General features: G+C 37.3%; 2 protein-coding genes across 3 annotated transcripts; one reads left to right on the forward strand and one right to left on the reverse strand.

The window, feature by feature from the left end:
- Positions 1 to 230: 230 nt before the first annotated feature.
- On the reverse strand, positions 231 to 3407 carry zp3c (zona pellucida glycoprotein 3c). 2 transcript variants are annotated; one of them, XM_057843998.1, is made up of 8 exons: positions 2785 to 3407; positions 2568 to 2674; positions 1539 to 1642; positions 1014 to 1188; positions 825 to 942; positions 654 to 739; positions 494 to 564; positions 231 to 414 (listed from the first exon to the last, which is right to left on the reverse strand). In XM_057843998.1, the coding sequence occupies exons 1-8, from the start codon at positions 3331 to 3333 to the stop codon at positions 257 to 259; spliced, it is 1368 nt and encodes a 455-aa protein (XP_057699981.1). In that variant the 5' UTR covers positions 3334 to 3407; the 3' UTR covers positions 231 to 256. The 2 variants fall into 2 exon arrangements, with proteins under 2 accessions (XP_057699981.1, XP_057699980.1); XM_057843997.1 differs by having other exon boundaries at positions 654 to 742.
- A 291-nt stretch (positions 3408 to 3698) lies between these two features.
- LOC130920642 (ras-related protein Rab-40C-like) lies at positions 3699 to 9397 on the forward strand. The gene is made up of 6 exons (XM_057844000.1): positions 3699 to 4364; positions 4502 to 4562; positions 4641 to 4701; positions 7883 to 7960; positions 8341 to 8563; positions 9091 to 9397. The coding sequence occupies exons 1-6, from the start codon at positions 4211 to 4213 to the stop codon at positions 9393 to 9395; spliced, it is 882 nt and encodes a 293-aa protein (XP_057699983.1). The 5' UTR covers positions 3699 to 4210; the 3' UTR covers positions 9396 to 9397.
- The last annotated feature ends 1657 nt before the right edge of the window (positions 9398 to 11054 follow it).

Here is an 11054-nt window from a genome sequence, read left to right on the forward strand (position 1 = left end):
CCATGAAGAAGAGGAAAACAAGTTTGTCCTCACTGTGAATGTTTTGGCCTTAAATGTTGTGGCGGCAACTGTCACTTTGGTTCTTGCCAAATTTGTGACTCTCTTCTACCCCCTTGTGGTAGAAGAGTGCACCTACAAATATATGCATACTAGTTTCCAGGACATGCTAGGAAAAGCAAATATGCTTTATTATGAAGGAAATAGAATACAGCATAACAACAATGAGGTGGAGTAGTTTTATTTGCAATCTATTCAATCATTCCCAGTAGCTAAGGAAGTCACTATGGTCAGTCCAGTCCTCCATGCTGGAGGTGCTCCAGATGGCAGATCTTGGCTGCAACTCAAACTCTGGCTTTCCATCCTTACCTCTGAAGCTGACCCTCCAAGACGGACTAGAGACTATGTTCCCAGAAGCTGTTGTAACGATAATTCAATCAAATGATTAGCTCTGTACCATTGCACTGAAAAATATGATGTACTGTACAAACTGTACCTTTTGATGGTGGCAAGCAGGATGATTCACAGCAGGCACACACACTGTCATGACCATACAACTCCTTCCACCTGAAGCACAGACATGAATTAATTTCTTGCAAACTGACCAATAGTTGTGCTATAACATATGATCATACTACTAGCCACGGTTGACCCACTTTTTCGTAAATCGATGATAGTTACAAGCCTTCAAACTCGAGGTTGGTGTTGGATCGCCCATTGAGAATTCACAGTGCAAATATAGCTGCTGTAAATATGTCACTTTTAAAAGGTTAGCACAAAACATATCACCCACGATATAGTTGTATGCGTGCATTCAATAAGCATACCGGCGATGAAGAAAAGGCTGTGTCTTTGAAAACGAAGGCGCTCACTGAGAATTTTTGGATGTTTAAAGGACCTTTGATAAATGCAGAATGTCTTGTCACCTTACTATCAATCATACAGCTGCAAAAATGAAAGATTTGAGTTAATATTGAATTATGACATACTTATTTTGGACAACTGCATTTTTTTACCCTTGGTTGTCTATAACTGTATATTTAGGTTCAGAATAAGGATCTTCTGAAGCAGTCATGAAACATTTGTTGATGTAAAGCCTCTGGTCTGTTGAAGTGTTTGTTTGTTTCACCTCAAAGTACATTGGCTGTCCCAGGACAAATGTTTGATCACCACCAATTTCCTTCCCTGATGCTAAAAAGACAAGAAAGGTAAGTTGCTAAACTATTCTGCAAGTCAAAAATGCAGTCACCACTTATATATATATATTTAAAAAAAGCATTTATTTTACTAATTAAATTCACTGTCAAGTACTAAATTAGCAGTTGCCCTCATTCTACATCACTATGTGTAATAAAATATTTACAGTACATACACACATGCACAATCTTTTGAACATGAATACTTCATGTCAAGCAATGCATATAAATATTTGTGCTGGGCCAAATATGGTAATTTATGGTAAATGGTAATTTAGTCTTTTCTGTCACACCATATCATTTTGTCAATGGAACAGCAACATACAGTTCTCCCAAAAGTCATACCATCTTGTGGAGTGATGATATAGGCATGTTTTGATCGGAGGGGTTTATATACCGTGCCTCTTCTGAGTTGGATAGAGATGCCAGGGTTGAAGGAGTGAAAATGCCTGCAGCAGAACAAATAGGTGAATACAACCTTTTAAAATAAGTTGATTTTCTTAATGATGGATCTTCCTTAATAAATTTCAAGTAAGGGAAAACTATAGGCCTTCTTATACAAATACCAATTAACAGCTTGAGTTGCCAAGTAACTATCTTTTAAAACATATTTTCTAGGGCTGTCAAAATTATCGCGTTAACGGGTGGTAATTAATTTTTAAAATTAATCACGTTAAAATATTTGATGCAATTAACGCACATGCCCCGCTCAAACAGATTAAACTGACTGCACAGTGTCATGTCCACTTGTTACTTTGTTTTTTGGTGTTTTGTCGCCCTCTGCTGACGCTTGGGTGCGACTGATTTTATGGGTTTCAGCACCATGAGCACCATAGTTTATTTTTTGATTGAAAATGTTATTAAAACGAAAACATTAAGAGGGGTTTTAATATAAAATTTCTATAACTTGTACCAACAGTTATCTTTTAAGGACTACAAGTCTTTCTATCCATGGATCACTTTAACAGAATGTTAATGTTATCTTGATTTATTGTTATAACAAATACAGTACTTATGTACAGTATGTTGAATGTATATATCCGTCTTGTGTCTTATCTTTCCATTCCAACAATAATTTACAGAAAAATATGGCATATTTTATAGATGTTTGAATTGCGATTAATTACAATTGATTAATTTTTAAGCTGTGATTAACTCGATTAAAAATTTTAATTGTTTGACAGCCCTAATACTTTCATTTGTTAGCCGTACCTTTAACATGTTCAGGTATTTTTGAAAGGTCAAACACCAGGTCCCAATCATGATTTTTTTTTTTTTTTTTAATTGTTGATATATTCACATTTATACTTTCATGCAACAATATGGATTTGTATTGTGTAGTAAAGGTTTAGTAAAGCAAATTAAGAGTTTTACCTCGGGTATTTGCACTGCAAGGTTACATCAAATGGCATCTCTCGCATAACTGGTGTTGTTGGCTTGTAGTGGAGGACAATACTGATGAACAAATAGTCTTCAGTACTCTAAAACATTTAACAATGTGGGTTATAAATGGGGAAAACCGCCCCCCCCCCCCCAAAAAAAAAAAAAAAAAAAAAAAAAAAAAAAAAAACAAGAATTGACTTGAACAAACCTCTCTCTCGAATCCACAGTCACTTTTCAAAAGGTAAAGAAGGTAATAATGTTCAGAAGTGGCTTCGTTTACCGGACAGTTACCAAGTTTCAAGTCTTTGAATGCGTCTCTTGTGGAAAAAAGCTCCTTGCTTACTTTCACATACATTCGGTCAATATGGCACAAGACCCCAACAAGCCTAGACTTGGCTGCTCCTCCAGGTGGGACCACAGTAGGAGGTGGTGCAAGCAACATTTCCTTGACTGTGTCAGGGACAGGTCTAAATCCTTTTTCTGGCATGAATAACTCTTTCGGGTCCTGTGAGAAATGGACAATTCGATACCAAGGAGCCCTCTGATGTGCTGAGGATTTACTCCTTAGGAACCTGTCACTAAACATAGGGGAGCTGGGTACAAACCCTGCGGGCACCTCATCAGTCTCGTCCCCCAGTTCTGCCTGCAAACTCTCCCATTCTAATTCTGTGTCATCATATTCTGCAAGACTTGCCAGTGGGTTAGTATAGGCAGAGGAAAAGAGAAATAATAAAATGCTCAAATGCATGAACACCATTTTCAGAGGATTTCGTTGCAATGCTCACCTCTACAACGTAATCCGTTTGCCACAATTGCCACCTGGAGTCAATTAGTAATTAGCTCAACCAATGGGAGGTTTTGTATTTTTTTTAATTTATATGTTTTTTTAATATACATACATACATATATATATATATATATATATATATATTTTTTTTTTTTTTTAAGCCATGGGGATATAACAAATTCAAAACTTTATTAGGATATTGCATCTTGAACTGTTTGTCTCCTCCAATTGAAATATTTTCTTTTATCATTTTAAATTATTTTTCGTTAGTCTGTTGTACTTTTTCTTTCTTTCTTTCTTTCTTTCTTTTCTTCTTCTTCTTTTTTTTTTTGTTAAATAATAATCCGGATATTGCGTTTCAACAGCGTCACCCGGAAAATCTAACACCGTCTTTACGGAAGCCGTGCTCGCCTTACTGTTTCTCAATTTTAGTTTAATTGTCAACTGGTTAAAATATTGCTCCGTCTTCAGCCCACTGCTCATATGGGAGTTATTTTATTCCTGAAAGTTTCATTATTTGGAGTCATGTAAAGGTCGTAACAAACGTTTCTTTAGGCTATTGCTAACAAGGCAGCTAATGTGGCTAATGTTTTGTGTGGATGTATTCTGACATTGTCTCAAAGTTGCGTGTAGAGACGTTTCTTGAGCTATTTCATAATTTAAGTACACTTTTCCTCAAATTGTGATGTAATTGCGCGTGTGGGTAGCGCGGTGTATCTGAACTGGTTGTAATGCTAACTGAACCGTAAACCGGTTGTATTTACTTCGTTGTTGTTGTATGGGTTAGTCCCCTTTCCACAACAATTAAAACGAGGCGAGCTTCATCGGCTCACCGTGGACCGGATTAATGCGTGGGATGATGGGCAGCCAGAGTAGCCCTGTCAAGAGTTACGACTACCTACTTAAATTTCTCTTGGTGGGAGACAGTGACGTTGGTAAAGGAGAAATACTGGACAGTTTACAAGACGGCTCGGTGGAGTCACCCTACGCTTACAGCAGTGGTGAGTTTCTTTTTGGACCCCCCCCCCCCCCCCCCAAAAATGAATAAAATAAGATTTAATAAATATAATGTGTACTATAGTCTATAAAATATAGATTATGACTAACATCAAATGAACTGATTTCTGTGACATTTTAGGAATCGATTACAAAACAACCACTATACTGCTGGATGGAAGAAGAGTGAAATTAGAGTTATGGTAAGACGAGTAATTGTTACGGCTTGCAGGATATGTGAACAAAAAAATAGCATGCATATAATTGTGGTTCTGTTTCAGGGATACATCTGGTCAGGGCAGATTCTGTACCATCTTCAGGTCTTACTCAAGAGGAGCACAGGTGAGAGTCACTGATCTTTTCTTTTTGTATTGTCATTGCAGTCTAATCTTATTAATTTGAGCTAAATTGTTTGTTTGACTCTGGTTTAAAAACCTTAGATGATAAATAAAATAATTTCACACTGAAAAAGCTTATAGGAGTAGTCTTGTTTATCTTTTTGTATTTGTCAAACAAATACATAATGTTTGACCAAGCCATTTTAACGTGTTGCGTTCTGTCATACACGCACACAAAACGATCCCTTATTTCCATCAGTTACTCTTCCGTTAAATAGTATTATTATTTCGCCAGTTTAAAGCCCGTTAATACCTGAGCCTGTTTTGTCCAAATTATGCCTTTGATGGTGCCTTTATATTTAAAAGAAAAAAATGTTCACAATGGCCTGGTTGGGTGCCTTTTTTCAGGACACCATGAACTTCATGTCCCAACTGTTGGTTTCTTCACTTATCAATTATAATCAACATTTTGGACCCAAAAAGACAAACAAAAAAAAAAATCCCAAAATACTTAGTCAAAATTTGTAATACTGATGTCACATTGACAACCAAACTTGCTCGACGAACCGTTTTGCAGCTTCATAATATTTATTCAACTTGTTAGGATAAACATTTAACAGAAAAAAATAAGGCTCAATAGTTTTATATTTGACAATTCAACACAAACAGCAGGTACGGTCATAGGTGTTTTTGGCCTTTACACATACTATGGTCAAAACAGGTTATATACAGTGGACCAACCGTGCAAAATAGTGAATAGTGAAGCTATCGATTATTTTAGTAGTCGATTAATTGACTAACGTTTTTTTTTTTTTTTTTTTTTCAATGCTCTTAACAAATGGTTCAGACACATATACCCACAAAATGGCTAAATATACCTTTTAAACCAGGGCTGTCAAACGATTACAATTTTTAATTGAGTTAATCACAGCTAAAAAAAATCAATTAATCTAATTAATTGCAATTTAACCCATCTCTAAAATATGCCATATTTTTCTATAAATTATTGTTGGAATGGAACGATAAGCCACAAGACGGATATAGATTCAACATACTGTACATAAGTACTGTATTTGTTTATTATAACAATAAATCCACAAGATGGCATTAATATTATTAACATTCTTTCTATTAAAGGGATCCAGAGATAGAAAGCCTTGTAGTTCTTGAAAGATAACTGTTAGTACAAGTCTAGAAATTTTAAATTAAAACCCCTCTTAATGTTTTCGTTTAAATAAAATTTGTAAAATTTTCAATCAAAAAATAAACTAGTAGCTCGCCATTGTTGATGACGCCGAGTGGTGACTTCACATGGGCTCCCAGCAGTTCTTCCACAGTGTCTTTAAATACGTAAAGTAGTGATTGAAATACAACACAAGGTGCCAATGGCGAGTTTTAAATTACTTAGAAATCAAGCCAATGAGTGTGTTTTGTCCTTCGACTGACGCCGTAGTTCCCTGTTTACTTATCCATCCATTGTACTTCACGGTCATTTGAGTGCTGGCTTCACAATGTACGAGACCTCTGATAGTTTGTAAATTGTGACTAAAAATTGCTGTCCAGTGTATTTGTCGAGCTAAACGACAGCTAAATGGAATGTTTGAATAGTATGTCCAAAGTCTGAGCCTCATTAATTAAGATTTTCTTTTTGTGAACATTATTTTTTTTTGAGAGATAGGAATATTATTTTTGCGGTGCTTTCACTAAATGATACTTATGTTTGTTGTGAAGGAGTTGCCGAAGCTTATGCCAATAAACGGCGCGATCTAATGAACGCCTGTGTCCACTCGCCTTTCTCTACCTCTTAGCTCTCAATGTGCAAAAAAAACGGCGTCATTGTAATCTGTTTGAGGCAATGCATGAGCGGGTCATTTCGCGCATGTGTTAATTCATCAAATATTTTAACGTGATTCATTAAAAAAATTAATTACCGCCTGTTAACGCGCTAAATTTGACAGCACTACTTTAAACTAAATTACGAATGCATTAAAAAAAACATAAGCTAGGTTTTTGTTTGAGGTAATGTTGGTCTTAACAGGGAGAAGCTGGATTTGGCCATGTAAAATGAGGGAGACTAGAGGGCAGTGTATCCACCCAAATCAATAAAACTAAATGCAATCACTTTCAAACACGAACCATTACAACGTCACTTTAATTAAATGAATACTCGAAGCAGCAAAATTTAATTCAAATTCTTTTTTTCTAATCGAATACTTGAGTTAATAGATTAATCGTTGCAGCACTAATATACAAATATCACCTTGCACAAAAAGGGTTGCAGGATTTTTCTTTGAGAGGTTAGGTATTGTACCCATCACCTTATCAAAAATATATACATGCAGTCAAGCTTGTCGAACACACACATCCAAGTACAAATTGAAAAGATTGATAATGAAAAAAAATCAAAACTTTGGGGGGGGGGGAAAGAATCAATAATATTGAGAATAAACTAGTTCAATTTTTTCAGGCATGCCACTCGTTTCCCCTTGAACAGAACACGGAGCTACGTCACACAGCCTACTCTTCCGCCGTTTTCGCTGTCAGACTGTCACTCTTCCCAACTCGCCGACGCATCCAAAGAACATGACAAATCTGGTCTATCCTCTTCCCCAAGTTGATGAAATCATGCATTAGCTTGCGCTAAATTTAGTTTTCGAATAATTCCACACATTTCAAAGTCGCTCACTCAATCCAACTGGCCGTCGCTCTCTAACTCGCCTCCCTCCCCTTAGGAGGCGCATCGCTCGGCAATTTATCAAAAATGTTTACATCACGTCCGTCCTTTTTGACCTCACATTGGCTCCTGCAATATGTAATCTTCCGGGGTGCTTTCGGTTTTGAAAAAGGACAAGAAAATATAGACATAAACACATGGCCCATGCAGGGCGATAAAACTACAAAACTCAAATGACATTATCTCCCGTTTTACTTGGTCGATTGACTTCAAGTAAAAACAGGCGTGGACCTCAACTTCCGCCGTTTCAAATGAGACCAACCAATGGCACGTGGGTGACGTAATTACGGTGTGACAAGGCTTTGAAGAGGATATGCGTAATTTTGTCGCCGCTGACACGTTCGATGTTAAAGGGTTAAAGTGATTTTTGTGATGATTGTTTTTTTTGTCCAATTTTGTCTTCATGTGTACCCCACCCCCCTTTAATTTAAACAAAACTTTAATTCTACAGGGTATTCTCCTTGTTTATGACATCACTAATGGTTGGTCATTTGATGGCATTGACCGCTGGATCAGAGAAATTGATGAGGTCAGTATTTTGGCCGAAGAAATACAGCAAAGTATTACATGTTGGGTTTCATGTGATATTATAAATTAAACCTGAAATTTAACCATTACAGGTGCATTTAATCTGACCTTCTGTAAACCTTTGAATGTACATCTAACTGTTCAGTGATTCAGTACTTTTCCAAACAGGACAGTTAAAACATTGAATGTCAAGTCATCGGAATTCAAAAGTTTACAACATAACAAATTAAATGGTCTTGTAAAGGTTCCAGTGCATTTTCTTGGTTCATTTTGGAATGTCACCTGCAAATGAAAATCCATAGCTTCTAGGTACAAGCTACAAGTAATGTGTCTCACCATAGTTGCATGTAAAAAAAAAAAAAAAAATGTTACATCTTTCAGCATGCCCCAGGTGTGCCCAGGATCTTGGTTGGCAACCGACTTCACTTGGCCTTTAAACGTCAGGTTCCAACAGAGCAAGCAAGGGCTTATGCTGAGAAAAACAGCATGACCTTCTTTGAGGTCAGCCCTCTGTGTAACTTCAATGTCATCGAGTCTTTCACTGAACTGTCGCGCATTGTGCTCATGAGGCACGGAATGGAAAAGTTCTGGAGGCCTAACAGAGGTGAGCCTAATGTTTTTTAAATGGCTCGTTATTTTAGTTTGCTTTGAGATCATCAGATGGCTTTGTAATAATTGATAGAATGTCTAGGTCAAATAATAATACAGAGGAGAGGTAGAGTTGTCCCTTTTAGGGTTAGTGTTCTCAAGTAGCTTCATCCAACCTGATAAGAGACACTGAGTATGATGAAAATAACATAGCTACCCTAAAACTGCCTTCTCGACTGCTTTGGTACAATCACTGCCTGTGGTGTGTGGATCGCAAGATTTTTTTTTTTTTTTTTTAAACGGGGATAACATCCTATGCTCATGTTTTAGTGCTATTGACATCGCTACACGTCCAGTCCATCTTGATTGAGAGAGTTCGCAACGATCATTCGCTGCCAGGCTCTCCCAGTTAAAGTCGACTGGATGCTGTCAATGGCAGCCAATGTTTTAAATGAGTACCTTGTGAAGGGCTTAAAAACACCATCATATTTCCAAATATATTTGGGATCATTTTATATCAAGATTAATTTCCTCAAACTGTAGTTTTCAGCCTCCAAGATTTGTGCTGCCGTTCCATCGTCTCCTGCACGCCGGTGCACCTCATTGACAAGCTGCCGCTGCCTGTGGCTATCAAATCCCACCTCAAGTCCTTTTCCATGGCCAACGGCATGAATGCAGTCATGATGCATGGCCGCTCCTACTCGGTGACCAACAGTGCAGCCTCCGGCGGCGCAAGCAGTGGATGCAAAGCCAACAGTATCAAACGCTCCAAGTCCTTCAGGCCCCCACACAGTCCACCGAGAACCTCTTCATCCTCTTCCACCAAGGGGAACTGTAAAATATCGTAGTGGAGGCGTGGACTGAGGCCAGTGTATTTTAGTGTTGTTGCTCCCAGAGGCCTCTGAATGCCTCAAGAAGTGGAAACAAGCTACCTGCAGTAAACTTTATCAGAACATTTTGCTACCCTAAACTTCCTTCAACCTGTTTGGGTGAGTTTTTTGTTGTTGTTGTTGCTTTTTCTGCACTTGCTGGTGCCATTTTTGGAGGTGGTTTTGTCTGTACTTTTACAGAAGAACCTCACGAATTGACATTGGGCAAATCGATGAGTTGTTGATCATCACTTGCTACCTAACACTACAAATGAGGGGAAAATATTTTTCTCGGTTTATTTGGAAATAGTATTTTCTATCTTCATATTTAAAGTTTGACTTTTAAATATGGTGTCTGTCAGCTTTACGTGCTTGTTTGGTTTTGAGAACTTTTGACTTGTGAAGACTCAAAGTGTCAAATTTACAAAGTGTCTTAAACTCTCATTGAGGGTGCATATTCTTTGCAAGATTAGCTTCATCAAAACTGAAATTAAATTTTAAATAGGAGTCATTTAAATTATGTATCAGACAAAGATTGGGGCTCTGAAATTATTTGCAGAGTGTTCAGCAAAAATGATCATTTGACAATACATTACAGTATCGAACTGTGGCATTGCAATGCCTGTTTCATCCACTATTGGATGTTTTGCATCAGCCTTTTAGCCTCATTAAGTGAAATTTTATTTTCCTTCCCAAACTTGGGATATTGCTTGGTGCTGATGGGGGAACGTACAAACTAAATGATTTTACTATGATAGTTTTGCTATCTTCTTAACGTGGATTTTGAAATTGTGTTTGCATTTTTAATATTTCGTAAACTATGTTATGTATTTATGAATGTAAAAATCGTAATCTACTACCATTCTGTGGCCATATAGGATCAGGAGGAATGTTTTGTCGCTGCCTCTCAAGTATTTGTATACTGTATGTGACCTTATTTCAATCTCTTTGAAAGTACAGTTACATGACAGCAGTGCATGGTTACTGCTATCATTTCACAAATATTACATTGTAACAACACAAATAGTTTGAAAGTGCAGATGAAGTTTACAGCAAAACCTCAGTAAGAGCACAAAGTGTTCTGTTGTCAGAACTTTTCCCTTACTAATGAGTTGGTATAAACCTGCAAAACTATTGGTTTTCTACGATTTCAGTTGTAACGTTACCTCAACGATAAAACTAAATTTATATTTGTTTTATTAAAATGTGGTCCACATTTTCTACTGTGGCTGTGCTGCACTGAGACCAGTTCATTGGACTTTATTAAATAGAGCACAATCTGTTGATGCAATCAAAGCTGTGTAGTAAAGGTTTGAATGTGAACTTTTTCACATTTTCTCCTTTACATTTTCTCTGGCTGCATTGAAAACAAAGACAGCCTTGAAAAATAAATATTAAAACCAATTTTTGTTTGCCTGTGTGTTATTTCATGTTTTTTGCATCTCCTTCATTCAATAATTTATCAAGGTCATTGTGGGAATATGTTTGGGTCTTTGTGTGCTGTGGGGCCACCGGCGCCGAGGAGCCTTCAACCCGATGGGGGTGTTGAATTGATTAGCCTTGTGTTGGCCACTTTTGGATAACCGAGACATGAATGCAGCGGTCAAAAGTCACGAAAAGGTTATGGGGGTCACTCCC

This window comes from Corythoichthys intestinalis, chromosome 8 (assembly GCF_030265065.1).
Source record: "Corythoichthys intestinalis isolate RoL2023-P3 chromosome 8, ASM3026506v1, whole genome shotgun sequence".
Classification (NCBI taxonomy): domain Eukaryota; kingdom Metazoa; phylum Chordata; class Actinopteri; order Syngnathiformes; family Syngnathidae; genus Corythoichthys; species Corythoichthys intestinalis.

What these genes read in the sequence shown, in the direction of transcription:
- LOC130920642 (XM_057844000.1), top strand. Translation starts at nt 4,211, where the DNA reads ATGCGTGGGATGATGGGCAGCCAGAGTAGCCCTGTCAAGAGTTACGAC. An exon ending in AGAGTGAAATTAGAGTTATG is followed by an intron (nt 4,563 to 4,640) that starts GTAAGACGAGTA and finishes GTTCTGTTTCAG; the next exon opens with GGATACATCTGGTCAGGGCA. An exon ending in GTTCTGGAGGCCTAACAGAG is followed by an intron (nt 8,564 to 9,090) that starts GTGAGCCTAATG and finishes CTCAAACTGTAG; the next exon opens with TTTTCAGCCTCCAAGATTTG.
- zp3c (XM_057843997.1), bottom strand. Translation starts at nt 3,333, where the DNA reads ATGGTGTTCATGCATTTGAGCATTTTATTATTTCTCTTTTCCTCTGCC. An exon ending in TTGCAGTGCAAATACCCGAG is followed by an intron (nt 1,643 to 2,567) that starts GTAAAACTCTTA and finishes GTTCTGCTGCAG; the next exon opens with GCATTTTCACTCCTTCAACC. An exon ending in ACAGTTATAGACAACCAAGG is followed by an intron (nt 943 to 1,013) that starts GTAAAAAAATGC and finishes TCATTTTTGCAG; the next exon opens with CTGTATGATTGATAGTAAGG.